This window comes from Tachypleus tridentatus, chromosome 7 (genome assembly GCF_004210375.1).
Source record: "Tachypleus tridentatus isolate NWPU-2018 chromosome 7, ASM421037v1, whole genome shotgun sequence".
Classification (NCBI taxonomy): domain Eukaryota; kingdom Metazoa; phylum Arthropoda; class Merostomata; order Xiphosura; family Limulidae; genus Tachypleus; species Tachypleus tridentatus.
This window is the reverse complement of record NC_134831.1, coordinates 147,207,426-147,231,220: the sequence shown is the minus strand read 5'-3', so window position 1 is coordinate 147,231,220 and position 23,795 is coordinate 147,207,426. Positions and strand designations below refer to the sequence as shown.

The 23,795-nt window shown below is 33.4% G+C and overlaps 1 protein-coding gene across 4 annotated transcripts in view; it reads left to right on the top strand.

Annotated features, from left to right (window-relative positions):
* Positions 1-11,966, top strand: part of LOC143256854 (protein unc-93 homolog A-like) — a 28,584-nt gene extending 16,618 nt beyond the window's left edge. For all 4 annotated transcript variants that reach the window (XM_076514627.1, XM_076514630.1, XM_076514628.1 and 1 more), the window contains 3 exons: positions 810-1,959; positions 10,573-10,840; positions 11,094-11,966. In XM_076514627.1, coding sequence (XP_076370742.1) covers positions 907-1,959; positions 10,573-10,840; positions 11,094-11,365 — 1,593 coding nt within the window. In that variant the 5' untranslated portion in view covers positions 810-906 and the 3' untranslated portion in view covers positions 11,366-11,966. The remainder of the gene's footprint in view (positions 1-809; positions 1,960-10,572; positions 10,841-11,093) is intronic.
* Positions 11,967-23,795: the final 11,829 nt, after the last annotated feature.

The following is a 23,795-nucleotide window of genomic DNA, read 5'->3' as shown; positions in this document are numbered from 1 at the left end:
GACAATGTGGTAGCAAAAACAAAACAAATAAAGTCGTAATATTTATCTGAATATAATAACAATCTTTGTAGTTAGTTCTCTATTGGTTTGTTCTATCAGTTCCAAACAGTTTAATTATAAGATAATAAATACAAAAGAAATACAAGTAAGACCGTTATTAGTCTTAATTTTAGTAGATCAAAGTTTTCTTTATTATACTAGCATGCCTTAAACACTAACGGTCCAGCATGGCCAGGTGGTTAAGGCACTCGACTCGTAATCTGAGTATTGCAGGATCGCATCCTCATCACACTAAGCAGACTCGCCCTTTCAGAATTCTGCGCAAAGCTATGCTAGCCGTCCCTAATTTAGCAGTGTAAGACAAGAGGGAATGAAGCTGGTCATCACCACTTACTCTTGTAACATTATAATGCACCCACGGCTGAAAAGGCGAACATATTTAGTGTGACGGGTATTCGAACCTTTGACCCTTAGATTGCAAGTAGAGTGACCTGACCATCAGAGGATGCCCTAAGTATTAATGTTATGTTCCTTGTGTTTAATGTATAGTATTTTTAATAATTAATATCCGTATCCTATGATGATGAAATTAAGCAGTTTGTCTTGCAGAAATCTGCTGTATTTTCAATTGCTGATGAAATATATTAGTGTATTATCACAATATCTACAATGTTAGCAAATTAACTCTTGTTTAAAACTGTAACAATCCAAACAGTTGTAAGTGTCTTAAAACTTAACACATCATTAATTTAATCTGTCGAGAAATAAATGGATAAGTATGTAGTTACTTTTATTTCATTCAATTCCAGGAACGCTGATATATTTTTTTCTGAAATTCACCGAAGCCCATCAACATTTATGTTCAAGATACATTAATTGAAAAAAAAGACAGACAGGAAAGGAATTATGGCGGAATTGAAAAGCATCGCAAGCTTAGAGGACAATCTTCCCCAGGAAGGGAATGTGAACACGTTTTTTTATCAGACTCATACTGTCACCGACGAAGGCTCAAATGAAGTGGTAAGTGAAAAAAATCAGAAGGCTGTGGTGGGAAATATTGAACATTGTGAACTTCAAAACCTAGAAGACCATGAAAAACACAAAAGAAAAATTAAAATAATAAAAAACCTTCTTATTATCAGCTTTGGATTTCTTCTTCTTTTTACAGCCTTTCAGTCTCTTTCAAACTTACAAAGCAGTGTAAACAGTGTGGAAGGCCTGGGTACTGCATCTCTCAGTGTAATTTACGGAGCTTTGGTGATTTCTTGTATGTTTGTACCAACATTTATGATTAAGTCGCTAGGCTTAAAGTATACCTTGATTGCCTCGATTCTCATGTACAGCACTTATTTTGCAGCGAATTTCTACGCTCAGTGGTATACTCTTATTCCAACTTCTATCATTCTGGGGCTAGGGGGTGCCCCTTTGTGGACGGCAAAATGTGCCTATCTAACAGAGACTGCTGGCCAATATGCTGCTATTACAGGCAAAACCGTCGACAACATAGTGGTTCGATTCTTTGGCGTGTTTTTCATGATCTTTCAGTCTGGTCAAATCTGGGGAAATTTGATCTCCTATTATGTGCTCAGTCCTCAATCTAATTCTGCAAATGCTACATTAGAACTGGACCCAACGATCTACGAAACATGTGGAGCAAACTTCTGTAACGAAAACAAAGTTACGTCTAATAATACCAACCTTGAGAGGCCCCCTGATTCTAAAGTGTACATGTTGTGTGGGATTTTCACTGGATGCTCAATTCTTTCTGCCCTGTTTGTATTTATCTTTTTAGATCCCCTTTATAGAAAAGGAGAAGATAAAAATAATAAAGCTCGGCCGTCTTTAGGACTTCTGGTTGCAACGTTTCGTCATTTGAAAAACCCTTATCAGATTCTTATCGTCCCAATTACAATATTCAGTGGATTAGAGCAAGCCTTTGTCATCGGAGATTACACTAAGGTAAGATTTTGTTCTGTGCTCAAAAAATTCAGAAAAAAAATTTAGTGCTTATTTATGTCAAATAAATCATTTCTTTTATCACAAAACTAAATTTCGAATTAGCATTGAAAAACTGATAAATATGATCTAACGTTTTAAAGGTGACCTTTGAACCTTATACAGTAGCCCTTAGACATTGTTTAGGCCTCATAATCAATCATTTGCAAAATGCAAATATTTTCTTAACCGTATCTCTAAATCACAATAAAAATGTTTGTGTTTGTCATAAATCAATACTGTTTTGAGCTAAATACAGCTTTTAGTTAAAATAAATTTTGCATTAAACAGTTGTTGTTTTTTTTCTGAAGAATGTACTAAATCGTATTGGTAAAAGTTTACCTTTGTTTTCAGATTGTTTTTTGAAAAAAAAAATTTTCCCTTGTTTGGTTTGTTGATTAACATTTTACTTGTAATTTAATTTTAGGTGAACAAAATTAGCTAATTACAAATGACTTCTCTTTCCTTGTTAAATTCGCGATAGACGTTGCATTAGAAATTATTTTTACTGTTATGCTTGTTTAAACAAACATTAGTTTCTTGTAAATTGAATAGCATTTGAGACAGCTTTCCATCTCAAATATCTGAATGACAGACGTACTTTAGCAACAATCTATCTGTATTTGCTTACATACAAAACTTGGGCCCTTAAAAGGTATTCAGAACGGAACTTTTTTTGTTCAAATACGTACACACCAGGTTTAGATGTATATTAACTTACTTTTAGTTGAAATTAAAGAACACAACAGTAAGAAACGTTTATTGGCACTTACCCAGAGGTAAATATTATTTAGGATTGCACAGTTGTTCAATTCCACTTTTCGGATGTGTTGTATTAAGTGACACAACTATGTATAAGCTAAAAGTGGGTTACGCTAGAAGGTATGTGCACATGAGATTTTATTTGCAATTTAATTTGTTAGTTTTTGGATTTCGCGCAAAGCTAGCCGTCCCTAATTCAGCAGTGTAAGACTATAGGGAAGACAGCTGGTCAACATCACCCAGCGCCAACTACTGGGCAAGGGATATTAACTCAGCTGTAAGGGAAATTTTAAACTAGAACTAGATAAGGGTGAGAGAAAAGATAAACTGAAACAAAATTGAGACATAGAGGAAAGTTTATGATAGGAAATCAGTATAAAAGTAGTTATGAATAGGCTTAATTGTTACTACTGTTATGTCAGAAGTATAAGAAATAAAATAAGACTTTAGGGCACTGGCAGGAGTAGAAGATTTTGATACAATGAGAAAAACTAAAAGATGGTTAAATATAGATGATTTTGATTAAATAAATGTTTTTGAAATACATGGTTATAGGTTATTTAATAGGAACAAAGTTGTGAACAGAGAGGCAGGAGTGGCTCTATATGGAAAGTGCGAGTTACATCTTGTTGAAATTGAGAATATTAAGAATAACAGCAATTAGATTGAATCCATTTGGGTTTCTGTTAGTGGATATCAAGGGAAAAACTCTTAGTAGAAATTTGTTACAGATCACCAGAAGAAACTGATGAAATTAGTGAGAAACTTTAGAGTAAGATTAAGGTTTCATTTATTAATGCAGTCAAAATTATGGGCGATTATAATTTCAAACATATTGATTGGGAAATGCTGGAGTCAAACGAAGAAGACAAAAAGGTTTTTGAAAAGTGCTTAAGATGGATTTCTTGTCTATAAGTAATAACACTATTTTAAATTTATTGTTAACTTCTAATAAAGAAATAGTTGAGGGGTGGAAATTAGAGAACACTTAGGCACACGTGATCATTACTGTATTAGGTTTGATATTTTGATGCATACAGAAATCAGGGATAGTGATATTTTGATTCCAGATTTCAAAAAACAAATTTTGAAAGAATGCAATAAGAATGATCTGTTTTGAACTGGGCAGCTGAGTTATGTGGAGACGCTGAGCAAGTGTGAAAAACTTTTAAAGAAAAAGTTTCCAATATTTAAATCTGATATATTTTTATAGAACGAAAGTGGTAGCTGCAAGTCAAAAAATAAAAATCAGGTTGACTCACTTAGGATATAAGAGATAAAATTAAAGAAATCGTCACAAATTTAATAAAGTAACTTGTTTTATAGAAGAACATGCAAGATCAAGAAAGCTGTTCAAACCAAATATTAGGAGATACAAAAGGATGTATGAAACAATTTGGCTGAAATCATAAAAATAAAAGTAAGGATTTTTTTCCTTGCATACATTAGGGGTAAACAAAATGTTAGGATGGGGATAGGACACTTGAGTAATTCCAGAGGAATGATTGTATCTGATGATTACGGAATGACTAGGTTATTAAATTCTACTTTTTCTTCAGTTTTTAAGGAAGACTTAACTAGTATTCCTCATATTGAAAGATAGATTAAAACAAAGTTGAACAAGAGAACTACATAAATTCTGAGCATGAAAAGTTAGGAAGAATGATAATGCTCCTGGGCCAGATGATATATCCTAGATATTTTTAAAGGAGGTCAAGGACAGGGTATATGAGTCATTTCCAACAATCTTTTGTAAGTCCTTGAATAATAGACAATTATCAACAGATTGGAAATTTGCTGTTGTCATTATTATATTCAAGAGAGATTGTTTCAGTGATTACAGGTCTGTTAGTCTTTCATAATCTGTGGGAAAATTTTGGAAAGTCTGATAAAAAATACTTTAGAAAGTAATTTAACAAATTTCGTAATTTTATTGGATTGTCAACATGTTTTCACTAATGGAAAAATCTTGCCTTAGAAATATTTTGACATCTTTGAAAATGTTACTGCATATGTAGCTAAGGGCAAAAGTGTAGCTTTTGTGTAATTTCGATTTTCAGAAAGCATTTGGCAAAGGCTTGTAAAGAAACGTATCTCTGTAGGTGTGAGACATAAGATAATTAATTGAATAGAAGAGTGGCTTGATGGAAAAAAAGCAGAAGGTTGTTATACATGGAGCTCAATCAGAGTGGATTAAGTAATGTTGCAAATAGTGTACCTCAAGGATCCGTCTTAGGACCACTACTCTTTTTTGATTTACATTATTGACATAAATGAAATAATGGTAATGAATTATGTAAATTTGCAAGTGATGTTAGGGTCTTAAGTGCTGTTAGCTGTGAAGAAATGCTTTTGATTTAAAGAAGAATTTAGATCATTTATTGAGTTGGACAAATAAATGGTAAATGGGTTTTAATTGTAATAAATGGAAGATACTGCTTGTGGATTATCATAATTTGAATTATAAGAATAATTTGGATGGAAATAACCCTAAGAGTGTCATGAAAGAAAAGGATCTTAGTGTAATGGTTTACAGACTCTTAAGCCATCCAAGCAGTGTGCTGTTGCTAGTGGTAGAGCAAATTTGATTTTAAGATGTATTTATTTCCAGAAATAATGAATCTAAGTCTTATGAGGCCCAGCATGGCCAGGTGGTTAGGGCATTTGACTCATAACCTGAGGGTCTCAGTTTTGAGTACCCATCACACCAAACATGCCTGCTCTTTCAGCTGTGGGGGCATTATAATGTGACAGTCAATCCCAATATTCTTTGATAAAAGAGTAGCCCAAGAGTTGGCAGTGGGTGGTGATGACTAGTTGCCTTCCCTCTAGTCTTACACTGCTAATTTAGAGACAACTAGCACAGATAGCCCTCGTGTAACTTTGTAAGGCAGCTAGTTATCACCACCGCTAACTCTTGGGCTACTCTTTTACCAATGAATAGTTGAAGTGACCGTCACACTATAACACAACCACGGCTGAAAGGGCGAGCATGTTTGATTGGACGAGGATTTAGGTCTGCAACTCGCAGATTGCGAGTAGGGTGCTTTAACCACCTGGCCACGTTCTGTTGTGCTATCGTGTTGAGTTTCCTTAGTAGTGTGGCGTGCGTGTGAGTATATACATACATCACTATTTATTGTTTTGTAATTATTTAATATGTTCATGAAACGGTTGTTCGTGTTTGAGTCGTCTGGTGTTTTCAATTGTTTTGGAGTCGTTCTTTCAGGGCGTGTACTTTATGTTTATTCGTGTATGCCAGTTTATTAAGATGTTTAGATGTCGTAGTTTTAATGTTTGTTGAACAACATAGAATCAGTGCGACCGTGCATGAGAAAAACTTTACATTACAAAAAGGTCGTGTGACAAATAAAAATCCATTAAGCTACACTGGTCAGACAGTGTAACTTTGGAGGAATCTGAAATCTGAGACAAATTATTACGACAATTTGGTGTTTACTTGTGCAGTAACAGAACAGTACTAATAGTACAACAAAAAAAAAAGAGTGTTGATGAAGATACAAAATAATGAATTAAATTAACACCTGCATCTAACAATGAACAGGTAAAATACTGAAGTTCACAAGGCTCAAGTTATATATAGTACGATGTTCACATTAGGTTCCTTGAAAATAATCGTCTTTTATACAACATTGCTCGACTTGTAATCTGAGAGTCGCGGGTTCAAATCCCCGTTGCACCAAACATTCTCGCCTTCTCAGCCATGGGGACGTTATAATGTGACAAGTCAATCTCACTGTTCGTTGGTAAAAGAGTAGCCCAAGAGTTGAAGGTGGGTGGTGATGATTAGTTGCCTTCCATCTAGTCTTACACACTGAATTAGGGACGGCTAGTGCAGATAGCCTTAGTGTAGCTTTGCGCAAAATTAAAGAAAACAATCCAATTATACAACAGCGTCTGTTTCACTCATGAAACTAGAGCAGTTATGTCATTGATCATGGAATTTCCTTAGGTGAAAGTCATTTCTTTACAATAAAGTTTATGATTTCAGTTTCAATACCACCTGTGCTTTTGTGTACGATTTTATGAAAAAAATCAAGAAAGCTTTCGATGACCTTATATTTCTGCTATTCACCATTCTATTGATTTGAACACAGTAGAACACTTGAACACACTATTAAAGTTTCGAAATTCCTTGCGGTCTATTCATGTTGACAGAGTGAAAAGTTGAAGCACAACTTTTTCCACAACATCGTAACAAGTGTATTGAAAGAATGTCTGAAGAGTAGGACTTAGGTGGAGAACCATCACTGTATGTGAAGTTTATTTCTGGACAACAGCATCAAGTGGTTGTCAGTATTGGTCGGGATGCTAAAGAAATACTTATGTTGGGGAAAATCAACCAATGATTAGCAGAAACCGTCTTCTGTGACAAACTTTCTGGTACTTGTATTTTCAATATCAATAAAGAAGCAGTACTTATCAAAAAAGACACAATCACGTTTGTTATGTTTTATTATAGCTTAAAGTTATTACAATTAGAATAATCTCACGTTTAAGTATGTGGGATAAAAATTCCAGTTTAGTTTAGATACATGACTTAAGTTTAATTCTATACTTTACGCTATGGACATTTATTAGGAAGCCAATAAGACCTTCCACTGTGGCCCATGGCTTGAAATCAATTAAATATTTCGAAATATTCACTTCGCTTTCTTTTTCTTCACGGTTCAGCGCCGTCCGGTGTATTTATTTGTTTATTTTGTAATTAAGCACAAACCTGTACAGTGGGCTATCTGTGCTCTACCAACTATCACTATTGAAATCCGGTTTCTAGTATTGTAAATCTACATATATTTCGTTGTGCCGACAAATGTACTAATAAATAAAGAACTAGAATGTATGATATTAGGTATAAGATTCAATCGAAACTTATTTACAGTGAATAACACACATGCATATACCTATTTAAAACATTAATTGGATGAGTAATGTAGTTTACAGAATTTTCATATTTAAATGCTTTTTATATTTATATTCATCTTATTAGTCATCCGTAAATCATTAACTCGGTACAGCATGGACAGGTGGTTAGGGCGCTTAACTCGTAGCCTGACGGTCGCCGGTTCGAATCCTCGTTACACCAAATATACTTGTCCTTTCACCCTTGAGAGCTTTTCAATGTTTTCGTCAATCCCACTATTCGTTAGTAAAAGGGTAACTTAAGAGTTGGCGGTGGGTGGTGATGACTATATGACTTCTCGTGAGCCTTATGCTACTAAATTAGAGAGGGCTATTGCAGATAGTCGTCGTGTAGCTTTGTGCAAAATTAAAAACAAATCACCAGCTAAACAAAACTAAAATGTTAAATTGTTCAGAGAAGTTATTTTGGATTGCATGTCCCAATACTGGAAGTATCGACTTTCTACACTTATTACGCAGAATTAATCAATCAGCTACAAGTTAAAATACAATACTGAAACAGGTGAAATTAGAATGACAGTCATAAAGAAGGCAGAGGATCAGAATGCTGAATAGAAAATTGAATACATTTCTGTAAACTCGTGGCTATTCCAATTAATCCAAACTTTTATAATTCGCAATATTGATTTATTTGCGTTATCGTAATATGAAACGTATACACTGTATAAAACGTATTGATTCGATGATCGCCGAAACTTGAATCTATTACCTAAATATACATATTTTGTAAAAACCCGGGATCAACCGTTACCTCGTTCTGGGTCAACATCCTAAACAACTACACTCACTTCCTACATGTGCTAATGGAATGTAAATCAAAACTGTGGTATTTAGCAAGTCATGGAATTATTTTTTGTTTTTCAAGCTGTTGTGCGAAGTTACTGTTCTATAGAGTTTTGCAAGATTCAGTATGACATACTTTAGTTTTTTAGTCCAAAGTTATACAGTGGTTATCTGCGTTGTTTTCACCGTGGAGAATAGAACCCCGGATCTTAGTATAGCGAATCCGTAAACATACTGCTGGTTCAATAAGAGACGTTAAGCTTAAATCATATTTATAGTTAAAACAGTAAAAGGTCTTAAAATTCGAGTGTTTAAAGTCAATCTACGTCAGATATATAGAATGGTAAGTATCTCATTCAATTTCTCTCATTACTTTCGTTTATCAGAATAAGTCACTAGAAATTAGTGTTTCCTTTGGATGAACAGTTTTGAGCTTGAGAGATATTAATGTTTTCTTAATTATAAAAAAATGGCAGAGTTAGTGTTGTAGCATAGTCCTATTTTAGGTGATGTAGACATTGATAGTAGGAGACGTTTATAGTCGCATTGTATCATTCTGCATCATGCCATACTGAGTCTATACTTATTGTTATATAGATGAAGCTCATTACTTTTTCAATATAATAACACGCATGCTGCATTATAACACCTCACATCTTGTCCGACGTTTGATTTTATTAATATTCGGTGACTATATATGTAAAAACGACTGGTATGAGTAGAGAAAGCACTATGTAGAGGAGCGAACAACGTTTCGACCTTCTTCGGTCATCGTTAGGTTTCTCTACAAGTGGGTTTTCTCGTCATCACGAAATATTCGGTGACTGCTTTGAACATCCCAGTGTTCCAACCTGAATTCACTTCTATCTACTCTTGAAGGACGTACTTTAAAACACTGCAGCATTTAAAGCTACAGTTTGGTTATTTATAAACTTGAAGTCTATGAACAGAGAAGAGGCTTCATTACCAAACTATTACCGTGGACTTGGTACGCCAAAACAAGAAATATTTTCCTGTTACCATGTGTACAATAACACCTCGACTAAGTCAGTAATTATGACCTTAAATCACCACGTATTTTCCTACTAAAGGCAAGGCCAAAGTTAGTAAATATAAAGGTTGAATATTGTTAAGCTGTTTATATTATAAAAAACGTATGGAAAAATACATATATTTACTTCAAAAGTATGTTCATGCATCATGGATTTCTTCGATGACACCGGTTTGTTTCACTGCTATTCTCTGGATGTTTCTTTTTTCTATTTCATGAACTTAGTTTTTCAAAAAAAATCATATTCTTTTACTTTTATTCAAAACACATAATTAATTAACAAATCACCTAAACAGTTTAGGTTGAATACAAGTAATATTGGATATTAGTTAGTATCGTATTTTTCTTTGATATTTATTTAAAGTTAAGCCCAAAGCTAAATAAGACTAAAGTTGTAAGTCTACAGACATCGCTGTGTCACTGGAGGGGGGAGGAGGGGTACTCCTCTGATACATCCGGCATAATAACGTATTCATAACGCTTGGGTTTGTTTGTTTGTTTGTTTTGGAATTTCGCACAAAGCTACTCGAGCGCTATCTGTGCTAGCCGTCCCTAATTTAGCAGTGTAAGACTAGAGGGAAGGCAGCTAGTCATCACCACCCACCGCCAACTATTGGGCTACTCTCTTACCAACGAATAGTGGGATTGACCGTCACATTATAACGCCCCCACGGCTGGGAGGGCGAGCATGTTTGGGCGAACCCGCGACCCTCATATTACGAAGCGCACGCCTTAACGCGCTAGGCCATGCCAGGCCCCAATAACGCTTGGGAAATTACTCTGTAAAATGTTAACCAGTTCAAGAAACGGTTATGAAAGGGTTATGCAATGGTAGAGATAACGTTAAGGCAGATTAAATCAATACAAGAGCCTACCTTAAAGGTTGCAATGTAATGAAACCTAATTAGAAGTTGACGCTATTTGTTTATTCACAGTTGAACAATCGATTTAATAGATTAACAAATAAGGAGAAACGCTTAATTTTTTATGTTTGACTGTATGATAAATATTAATTTTTTCCAACGGTTTCGTTTTAGGCCTTCGTCAGTTGCGCTTGGGGAATACACAACGTGGGATACGTAATGATTTGTTTCGGAGTGGCTGATGCTCTATCGTCGATAGTTTTGGGCCAGTTAATTAGATGGTTTGGAAGAGTGCTCATCTTTACCCTGGGAGCTCTCGTCAATGTGGCTACTTTAATAACTATGTTTTTATGGCAACCTCTACCTGATGACGTCACTGTATTCTTTGTTATTGCTGCCTTGTGGGGATTGTCAGACGCAGTGTGGCAAACACAAATTAACGGTAAGTTGTGCAGAATAATTGTATTTGATTTGTTTTATTATTTTCCCCTAAACAAGTACACGGAGTTTGAGTTCCTTATATTACGCCGATTTTAAAGTCACTTGTTATTATATTCTTATTACGTGTATCATCATTAACTTATAATGTATTTCAAATGAAGTCTTAAAAAAACCCAGTTATAACAGCATATGTTTCATTTTGTTCATGAAAATATGATTCATTAAATGATATAAATAACCAAAATATTTTGCAGCTTTATATGGAATCCTGTTTCCTAGCAACGAAGAAGCGGCTTTTGCTAACTATCGTCTGTGGGAGTCACTAGGTTTCATCATTGCCTTTGCATACGCTCAGTTCTTATGCATCAACGTGAAGATGTACATTTTACTGATAGTATTAGGAATAGGATACTCTGGGTATCTATCTATCGAGATCCATCTACGCATGCGTCTTCGAAAACAAAAACCATCACAACCAGCTAACAGTACTCTCGAAACAGAAACGCCAGAGAAGATTCCGAATTAGCTAACACGTCGACTTGCGAGAAAAATAAAAAAAAAATTAATAACCCCATCCTTCAGTAAAATTTGGAGTACATCAGCCCTTCATTTTCCATTAGAGTTTATATTATTATTAACTGAATAATCTTATGTTGACAATCTTATGAAAAATGATGTAACCTATTCACGAGAAGAAACTGTACGTGATGCACAATGAGCTTTAAAATTTGTGTATCGTGAATTAACGTAATACAAGTAGTAAGGTAGAAGAAAAATATAATTATTTCTTCTGTACGATGTAGTCACAGTCACACGTGTAAAATAAGCAACAGAAGCTGTCTTTGAAACGTTTATTTTTCACTAAATAAAAGAAAATTAGAAAAAATGTATTAATCAAGACTATATTTGTGTGTATATATATAAAAAAACATACAAGTTTAATGTTTCATGTGCGATCTGTTAGCACTTCTTTCATCACATTGGACTTTATATTTAAAAAAAAATAAAACAGAATTTGTAGAGAACATTGACTAAAAAACAGTTTTTCATCTTTCATTCCATCACTTGGGTATGTGTTGACTTTATGGATGTTTTATTTTGAAATAAAATCAGTTTCTTGGAGGGTTTATATCTGGTTTAATTTTTCCCTGAAGAACTTCTACACGAGTTTAAACAAACGAATCACGATAAATCATTGTTTTGTACAACAGAATCATGATCAAAATTGTAACGAATTTATTGTTGTGCACATACTTTAGTGCCTACGTTTGTTTCTGTACAGTTTTTTTCTTTTCTTCTTACATATATCCTTGACTATGTATTACGAAAGTCTCGCCTATTCTCGAAACTTGTAGAGAATTCTTGAAGTGAGAGATAACAATATTTAGCTGAGACACTGAGATAGAATATTACTGGATAGCTACAGTCGGTATGCTACCGTCCTAGGAAGCTGTAATTGTGAACAACGTCTATTAATCGGAAAACTACAGAATACGACCAAGAATGTTATTGCAATTTATTATGTTATGTATTATATTTCGGATGAGTCTCCAATTTATTTCATTACGCACGTTATGTTTTACTACTTGAAATAACCTAAAATTTGAAGTTGAACTTAGAAGTTAATTAATTGTTAATATGTATTAAATTTACGTTATTTGCCAACAAGATTGATACACACAATTTCCTTTTTTAACAAAAATATATTTTAATATACAAACATAAAAACAAAATTTATAATACTAGTTATTATATACTATTAGTTATTATAAATGATAGTTTATATACATGTTTTACAAACGTACACACAATACTGAATCTCATATCCGGTTTAGAACCAAATATTTTATCGACGATCCAAGGCTACGATGAACAAATTCTGAGTTGATATTGTTGAACCACTCTTAACCAATCGACGTTTTTTTCTCAGCTAGCCTCACACCAGATCTAAGTTGGCTCTGTCCAGCGAATAATATTTAATATCCTCGTATAATTTATGACGTCCGAAGTAATTCAATGAAGTTGAATGGTTTTTATTGTTTGAAATCTGTAAACGTTCCTGGTCTAATTCTGTAGTTTCCGATTAATAGACGTTAATCACAATTATAGCTTCCTAGACCTATAGCACACCGACTGTACCTGCCCAATACTATTCGCCCACCGTCTCTTGGCTAGACGCTTTTTATAGAAATCAAGCAAGTTATAAACAAATATTATTACTTCTCACTTGAAGAACTTTCTATAAATTTTAAGAACAGGAGAAACATGAGCAACACATAATCTAGAATATACATCACATGCAAAACAAGGAAACTATGCAGAAACAAACGTAAGCACTAAAACAAATATACAACAATAAATCCGTTGTAAACTGAACGAGCTGTTTAACGTTTTACTGTTGGTTAGGTGTTTTTAGTTTTCTTACACAGGTTTTACAATTTTTCACAATAAATAATCATATGCGATTTGAAATTTACGACAAATACATTACATTTAAATCAAAACACGAAAGAAGACAGTACTGTTAAAGTAAAAAAGAAGAGAAACCTGAAATAGCGAAAAATTACTCTTACTGGATCAAGAGAAACTTGCTGACAGAATATTTAGAAAAAAATATTTTCGTTCGGTTTGTAAATGACTTGAATAAAAAAGGATGGTAATTACAATTCACTTGCTTAATCTTGTTCATTCCATGAGAGTAGCTGTTCATGCAAACTGATGCTGTACAAATGGTCTAGAACCACAACTATATCTTTTGTCTTCTAACAGCCATAATAAGATCTGGTATTGAAAAAAGGCCTCCAGTATAGCACTGAGTATGTATGGAAAATGTAATGTGGTTAACGTATTATAATTTATTCTCATGGGTTATAAGAATTATTAAAATTAACCAAATGTTTTCAGTATTCATAAAGAACGAAAGCAAAATTGGTTCAATTAAACTGAAGAAGGACAAGACACATCGTTAAGAGTTCCCCTTTTTTTTGCCTTGTTAAAGAAAATTGGTAACCTAGTTTAGTGATAAGAACTCACCAAACTAATGTTGAGTGAATACCTCAGAACGAGGGATCTTTCTCTTAAATTCAGTTTACAGAACGATCTGGACGAACACATCCAACAACTTGTTTATTTCTTATTGTTATTATCATCAGTTCTTTTCTAATATTATCTTTTACCTCTCGCTATAAATGCGATCATTGTTCAATACAATGTTTATCAACCACTTTTTGTCATCTGTTGGCATCTTTGGAAACTATATATAACTACTAGTTTGTTTGTTATATAATTTCGCGCAAAGCTACACGATGGCTATATTCGCTAGTCGTCCCTAATTTAGCAGTGTAAGACTAGAGGGAAACCAGCTAGTCATCATCACCCACCGCCAACTCTTGGGCTACTCTTTGACCAACAAATAGTGGAATTGACCGTTACATTATAACGTTCCCGCGGCTGAAAGGGCGAGCACGTTTGGTGCGACGGGGATTCGAACCCGCGACTCTCAGATTACGAGTCGAACGCCTTAACCCACCTGGCCATGCCGGGCAATATAACTACTTAATTAGAACATTTGAAATTCTCTATTTTATATAATACAAACATTGTCGTAAATAATTCATATATATTTGTTAACAAAATATTAAATCTCATTTACGACTTAATCATATTTTATGGTTATTAATACTGATTAACGTATGCTCGTTTTTAAAGTCTAACTGATAAGAAACGTGAAACATCATTGTTCAAAAATTATTTTTAAATTACACGAACTCTCCTGAACTACTACAATCTAATTAGGATGTGAAAACCATTGTAATACGAAATAAAACTGACAAATGTTGAATATTAATGCTTGTTTTAAGAACTATATGACATTACGTTACTTTTTTGTAGGATCAATTAATAATTCTACCACTGGATTTCGAAACGATAATCAATGGAGAAAAATAACCAAAGTGTTTCATAAGCTACAATCTGATTATAAGAATTAAATGATCCAACTATGTTTAAAATGGCATCTTCGCTTACCAGTTGATGCAAAGTGCGCTGGTTGAGCTTGTGGTAGGACTTTGATTTTAGAGCTTGTGAACTACCTTAAGTTAATGTGATACCACAAAATACATATCCAATTTTAATTAAACTGTGGGTATGCTATAGAAAGAAGTGTCAGTCCTTTAGTATGGATAGTGTAATGCAGGGTGCACGTGCAGAAGTAGTTCAATAAAAATATTTACTTCATAAGTAATGATATTTTACTTTCAGATAAAAATGTATTTTTTTTTTCAAATTGTTGAAAGAAACAGACGATGTAGCAATGTTTATTTACTTCTTCTGCGGTATATGAGAAACTAATTGAAAAAGTCACAAACTGAGAATATAGTTCCGATCCCAAACATGAAACTAGAAAACCAAATATCCTCCACTGTAAAAGTTGCTAGATACACACATATATATATTTAAATATCCGAAAAATTTGTAACCATATGTAATTTGCAGCTTTTTCTAATTTCAGATACATGAGCGGTTATGACGTTGTCAAAGCATCCGAGGGTGGATTTATCGCTGATGTTAATCTAAACTTGATTCGATTTACAAGGACAGCATATGGAGCATATTCTCCAAAATTAATTGAAGTGCCTATTGTTTTAGAGTTTTCGGACATCCTGTAAATAAATATGCAACTGACACATTTTTTTAAAAAAACTTTTCACTTCATTCAAGCACAAGGGGTAGTCTATTATACGGTTGCTTCCCTCACCTTGACCAATAGTTGTAATGAGGATGATCAGTATTAGTCAATAATGGATGTATATGATGATTACTCTATACATAAGGTTAGAATGTAGATGATATTGTGACCTGAAAATGTATTAATATTTGTTTGTCAGAGACACAACAAGTTCAGAAAGTATGAAATAAAAGAATCATTCTGCTATTTGGATATATATAACTTGGTAAATTTGGAATGGAACTTCCACATGATTAGGGTCATCAACTAAAGAGCCAATCATATAACTCCTTTGTGGCTTAACATTGAAAACAAACAGTAGGACATGCCATTACAAAAGTTGAAGACGGCTATATAAGACAGTATAAGTAGAAATCCAAGTATTTTGATCACATATCGGACAAAGGACTAATATTAGTACAAAATAATGAGTAGATTTGTAATCCAGGAGTTTTCTGTCAGGCATGAAAGATAATAATATGTTGCATTCCTTTGTGGCTGTGAGTTGTCCTATGGGCTTTTCAAGTGAGACGTTCATCAAATACACCACCTAACTACTTAACAGTTGCAGAGAGCTATATCAAAACATTGTCGATTATAACATTAAATAACAAAGGGCTGTAACACGGGTGAAACTTTCTCTTTTGAGGAACAGAAAAATCACTCTTTTTGGCTTTATCTTCTATTACTTAACGTAATGAAACTCTGATACCATAAATAAACTGGCTTATTAGTACATTTATAGGTGGAATAGGTGTTGTATCGAAGGCACTTTTTGCAGTGAAATGGTTGGGATGGAGATACCCTAGTAGCTTTCTTCCCATATCTTTGTTTTAAGACAAAAACACCATGTTGAAGAAAATGGTCAATTATATAACGTTTTTGATTAAATACGAATCATGAAAATTGGTTATTGAGTATAATTACTATGTATTGCTCGCCTTATTGATTACTTGTCTTCAAAAACTGCGAAAAATATTATTTTATTTTTTTTCTGAAATAGTCGGATCTACTCTGTGAATGAAACAGAAAAACAGTAGTGGTTATAGTTTAAGAAGAGGGGAATTAGGCTGCTGGGTAATATTGTCAAGACTTAAGTTTTTAATATCCATTTTAGTACAAAAGAAGTCAAAAGGTGAGAATTATAGGTATTAATGATCATATCTTCACGAGCTGGTATAATTTAGTGGATGCTAGCTCGATTATAATACTTAGAGATCTCCAAAAAGAATGTACAAGTTGTTGATAATTTAGAATTCATTTTAATTTGCAAACATATCTACAAGTTTAGTACAGAACTGGTATTCATAGCAGCTAATGGCAAGAATGTAACAGCTGGAGAAGGCACAGAAGATAGTGCATCTGAATTTAAAGTATCAGACGCTATAATACTTGAAAGAGGAATGGTCGGCATTGCTGAAAGTGCAACTTTAGCACAGGAAGACATTATAGCAAGTAATGGAGGATAATTTAGTTCTGGTATAACAGTGGTTGAAGAAGGATTATTGGATGGCAAGGATTTCTGGAAGTCGTTGCTAAGTCAGCAATAGAGCTTAGCATGCTATCTAATAGGAGACCACCTTCGTCGTTCAGCCATACGGAGGCAAACCACTACAGCAGGAAAATCAGAATGTACCTAATATAAATTAAGATAAATACTCTGAATGGTTAGTAGTCCAGACAAAGCTAACAATAAACCGGTGAAACTGTAAGTGACAATAATGAAGCAAATGTGCAATTCACTATCACAATAGCCGTACCCAGTGCATAGTTACAATCGCGTATAAAGTTAAACAATCATCTCTCTTTTTAAAATGTATTTGCTTGATATGTATAATGTATTTTTAGTGTATTGAGAATTATATACAGGGTTCATTACGTTTTATATAGACTCGAATACGTTAATACAGTTGACAAAAATTACACAAATGTTTTATAAACTATAAAAGTGAAAAACATGCACAACAGAGCATTTAAGGGAGGAAAAACCCGATACTCTACTTCAAAGCCAATCTGAAACAACATCCTCATCCACAAAATGAAGATTGTAAATAGAGAGACTATTATTTAGCACAAATATCCACTGCAATGAAACTGGGATTAACTTCTAGTATCGTTGAAAAATAATAAACAAGAATGTAAAGTTGATGAAGCCTCACAAACATTTTGCTACAACTCAAAATCAATGACTATTTTCATAACAAAGGCTAAAAATCTATAATCATAGTAATACCATTTGACCACAATATTTTAAAGTCTTCAAAATACAGACTCGATAGAATATTTTATTCAGGGTCAGCTTAAATCTGACATCTGAAGTCAAAGTAAAGGATCTATATCAACATTTTTGGTATAAAAATGACTTGATGTCTTTCTCAGAAGCTTATTACAATTAAGATAGTGTTGTCATCTTATTCACGATCAAGGACGTATTTCCAAGGGTAGTATGGGACCTAAAACGCAATTTTATGATGTATGGTTAGTCTTAAGCATCAGACACCAAAAAATAGACTAAGTTAGTAGCAATTGAAACTTGGCTTTCTGTTTGTCAGTTTCTAAACGATCCAAAAGTAAATCCGGAGCTTAGAGGGGAAATAAAACCTTGTTAATAGTATCTCTTGAGTTTCCGATACATTATGTCCTGTAAATGTATTTTATAACTAAAAATAATACGATCCGCAAATAGAAATTCTAAAAAATACTTTACGTGCATGTAATATAAATTGACTAACATATTTTAGGGAGCAGCTTGCTGATGGTATGCATAAAAAGTTTTCTTCCAACGTTCTTATTTCAAGTTAATATTCTGTAAATGACTGATTACATTATAATGTAAAGACTAGTCTGACAGAGGTTTACAGAGTGAACATACATTAGAAATAATAAATCTGAGCATCAGATGAGTAGACGTATAAAACTGTTTACACTGCCCGAGAACATCAATAACCTTACTGTATAGCAGAGAATCCGGGCTCCTCAAATGACGATTTTTGATCATTTTAGAACTAACTAATAGTGGATAAAGTCACATGGTTTATATTAACGTGTAAGCAATGAGACCAGTTGACAGAGATACCATTGAATAATACTGTCTAATAATATTTTATCGTGTCTGATCTGAACAATGTAAATAGGTCATGCACGTCTGAGGGTGCTGATCAAATCTACCATTATAGTGATGTATTGAGTGAGATATTACCACTTTCTCTAGCTTTCTTGGACAGTAGAATGCTACAGAAGCTATAACAGAAACGTCAAATTCTAGCGCCAGAAACTACAAAAAGAAGAAAACCACAGACAAGACCAATAATGTCAAAAGAAAAGTATAAATAAAACTGAATTTCTTTTTTAAATATTTTTATCTTTGTTGAATGAAGTTGGAACAAGTATACTCATATATACAAATATATTCTCAATATACATATATATATTAATTATCAATGTATATATATATGTATATATGAATGGATTTTTAATGAACTATTAAGAATCAGGTTTTATGTTGCTTTCTGAACGGTCTATTATCCTCTGCCACAACAAGCAATGACGATTTAAAAAAAAACGACAATAAACAAAGAAAATTAAAGCTCAAGAGTGTGCTTTTCCGTCAAACATACGAAAATGCCCGGCATGACCAGGTGGGTTAAGGCGCTTGACTCGTTATCTGAGGGTCGTGGGTTTGAATCGCAGTCACATCAAACATGCTCGCCCTTTTAGCCGAGGGGACGTTATAATGTTACGTTCAATCCCACTATTCGTTGGTAAAAGAGTAGCCCAAGAGTTGGCGGTGGGTGGTGATGACTAGCTGCCTTCCCTCTTGTCTTACACCGCTAAATTAGAGATGGCTAGCGCAGATAACCCTCGAGTAGCTTCACGCGATATTCAAAACAAACCAAGCCAAACTTTATAAGAAGTGTAATCTCACTCAGCTCTGATGGGCGGTATACGTGAAATAAGCAGAAGTGGAGCATACCGTTTACTGAGTTCTCAGCATTTGAACAGTTTTCATTGAAACTTACTAAAACCAAGTTAAGTGTAGTTTTTAAAGTAATATTTCATTTACGAGTTTTACTTCATCGAAACGATCTGACCCGTAATTAATTTATTTCACTTTGTTCTGATTATACCATCATCTAAAAGTCATAATAAAATTCGCTACAGTCTTAGTATGAATTTATTTGAAAGGTTATCTAGCTCTATAATTGTTAATAATTTTTAGAATATTAAAACTGCTTTATTTTTCACTGATATATATATATATGTATACATGTCAACCCAGTAACATACGGCCCTTTCTCTAGAAACCATTATACTATTTCAACTATTCAAAATATTAATTTGTTAATCATGTACATCATTATCAGAAACAGTTAAGTTATTACACTCGTTTGATAATCTGATAGTACCAGCTAAAACTACTCTATACAAATATCAAAAAAGTGGTTTTAAATACAAGCTATAATCGTACTATGTATTTTCCTGTTCCTAATTTGAAAGCAGGTGTCCATTCAACTGTAGTTTACTGTCTTCTATATCCGATTTATGTGTAGATACCATTTTATTAAGGCTTATTTAATCTCGTTTTGCAACTTACAGGTCGTCGGATCGAAACCCCGAACCAAAAATATTTGTCTTTTCACTGGGATCGACTGTAGTTCAAGGGTTGCAGTTAGTTTTTCTGAACAGTTCCTTTCCATCTAACCAACAAACAAGAAAAAAAACAAACGTCTTTTCATGTTGTATAACTAGTCCTCTAGTGGCACATTGGTATGTCTGCGAATTTACAACACTAGAAATCGAGTTTCGATATCCTTGGTGGGCAGAGCACAGACAGCCTGTTGCGTAGTTTTAGTGCTTAACCTAAAAAAACAACAACAACAAACAAATCTATATGACTAGAAAGAACTTTCGATGATTTCTATAGGATCACAAAAGTGAAGACCAATTTAATATTTAAATATTATCTAAATAATTAAAGCTTTTGCAAAAATGTTACCCCCAATCCAGGTCTAAAAATGAAAAAAATAAACTAATTGAAAAATAGACACATTTCTTTAGAGACTTTGTGGACCCTTTGTTTAGTTTGTGATTTCGATTAAAATTAATATTCACTATACTTAATAACGTTTATAACAAACATTATATTTGTTGATATATGTTATATGTGGTACTATTTTAAAAACATTTTTGGTTCCTATAAGCATACACTATATTCTCATTACTTGGATTATTGTAAATACTAGTATTCACTGATTAAAATATATGCATGTTTCAGAAATTTAAATACATTATTTCACTGAGTAGTGTGAATCTTCTTGCCAGTTGGGTAATGAAGTTTTAATCATTCACTAACCCTAGCCACCTAGTGGACGTAGCAACTCACTAATCTAAGAATATTTTTTAAAGTGATATCATTCTTAATTGTTTAGTCCGAGTATACATATTTATTGTATAACTGAACAAACATATTTATTCATCCTGAGAGCGTAATTTTGATACAACTAAACTAAAATCAAATGCCTACGATATAATAGAAAATAATTTCATGAAAACAAATATATTAGTAAGAGATAATTAACACCATTCAAAAATTACGTTGACGAAAATCCAAGTAGAATATCTGAATGCACTGTAAAATATAATAACTTATATATAGAAAGGATTAATGGTTTGTTTTTTGTTTTTGAATTTTGCGCAAAGCTACACGAGGGCTATCTGGGCTAGTCGTCCCTAATTTAGCTTTGCGCCAACTCTTGAGCTAGTCTTTTACCAACGAATATTGGGATTGACAGTCACATTTTAACACCCCCATGGCTGAAAGGGCAAGCATATTTGCGTGTGACGGAGGATTAATGGTATTTCAAAGAAAGATTTCTACATGTTTGCGCAAACACATAATGCCACAAGCGAAATATTTAATACTTAGATATCTGGTTTATGGAAAAAAACTGGCGCCACATTAGATTTATGACTGTAGGAATGTATGTCACAGCTCTTTCTGAGAAGGAATATTTATATAGTGAAATAACAAAGACGTATAAGATCGAGAGCACGTTAATTTCAGCGACATCTACATGTAACCACATTGAATAAGTTCACTAAACTCAAAGGCAAATGTAAAAATCACCTAAATAAATCCCACCACGCCTGTGATTTGTACTGACCCTAATAGTAAAGACTCTCAAAATGGTATAGAAAGAGAGAGAGAGAAAAAAGGTTTATCACTGGACCTTTTATTATTGTAGGCTTTTCACAAAATAAGAAATTTGTGATTCGTAAAGCACACAGTAAAACAAAAATGATTCTAGTTAATATAAAGTGAACGAATTAACAGCAATTATGTAAATTGAAATTCCTTGTATTATATGATGAGAAACAACGGATACAACAGCGTAGTGCTTCAAATTACACGGGTAGCTATGTCCACAGAAGAGTTTATATGAACCATGGAATGTGAAACCTCTGCTCTTGCTATTTCCTTTTCCCAACATGCTTGTAATTGGATAGCCATGGATTTAAAATTGAGTTGCAATATTTTCAATATTAGACAGTAGATGGCACGAGAGTTCAGACACTTCGCCAAGACTGGCTATTTTCTATTTTACTTTATTAATTAAATTATTTGGTGTGAGATAGTTGCATAACTCATTAAGAGTATTTAGTTTTCTGCAAAAAAAGCATTTATGAGGATTTTGAAGTAAATGACAGCATAAGATTAGTTTTGATTAATTGTCATTGTAATTAAGAGATATCTTTGCAGGTGACACATATTGCAAGTCTATTCTTGAAATAATCATTTATGTTTAATTTAACTCAAAAAAGTTCGTGTTTTATATTTCTTACGTTATCACACTTTTTAAAGATACAAACTCTAGTCACTATTTTCTTTTCTAAACTTATTCACTAGCACTTTAAATCACTCAAAGAATGTGACCTTAATTTCCGTCAGAAAACTGCTTTTAATTAGATGCTTGAAAAGCCCCACTGAAACTATGTTGTGACAAATTGCATGATACTTGATGGTTTGACTTCCACCACTTCAGCTTTAGTTTAAATGAAGCTCAGGCTGTGTCATCTTTACGTTTCATTCGTTGTACAATCTGACTACAGCTATGGAAAGCAGCAGCTCCTTTGACGTAATTAAATTCTTCAAGAGCCATTAGTTCTATCAGTTGAAAGCGTAAGGAGAAACAAGATTTTTTGCCACATTGTAAATCGTTGGAAAGCGTAAAACACATAATATTGAGAGAAATCTACTGTAAAGGCCCATTTTGCTATTAAACAAAAAAAAAAATCAATCTAATAAGTTACCTGTTCTGAGCTCACAGCGATGATTTAACCTCAAATTTTAGAGTTCACAACTGTTAAGCCTAGTACTGCACTATCTAATAGGGGGTACTCTAAATGATACATCATATAAGAATAAAATATAAAGTTAGCAAATAAGTGACTAATGTTGATTAAGTAAAGATTATGTGAAAGAAAAGGACTTAAAGGAAGATCTTATGAAACTGTAGTAATGTCACTTTGTGAACAGTTCTTTCGAGTAAGATGTGTTAACAATAAATAAATAAAAATATCAGATAAATTTTATTTGTTTTGGAATTTCGCGCAAAGCTATACGAAAGCTATCTGTGCTAGCCGTCCCTAATTTAGCAGTGTAAGATTAAATGGAAGGCAGCCAGTCATCACCACCTACCGTCAGTTCTTGGGCTACTCTTTTACCAACAAATAGTGACATTGACCGTCACAATATACGCCCCCACGACTGAAAGGGCAGGTATGTTTAGTGCGACAGGGATTCGAACTCGCCACCCTCGTGTTACGAGTCGAACGCCTTAACCCATCTAGCCATTCCGGGCCGTCAGTTAAATATTATAACTATATTAGCATAAATAACACAAAGAAGCAAGCTTCGTTATATGTTTCTAAACCTACCTTTAAAAATATTATTTTACAAATTAATTCGAATTTAATTTTGAAATAATTAACTAATTCATTACAGCATTTCTGCACATAGGAAACAATTGTACGTTTATAGAGGAACAGAATATTTAATCATATTAAAATTAGTGTTGTATGTGATATTTTGTCACTTATGCCGTGAATTCTACTTTTAGGTGTGAATGGAATTATTCGTTCCAGCATTGGCCAATGGTGAAACATTTGCCATCGAATCTCATAATTAGTAGGTTTCAAAAAAACAACAACATTGAATACTAATCAAATC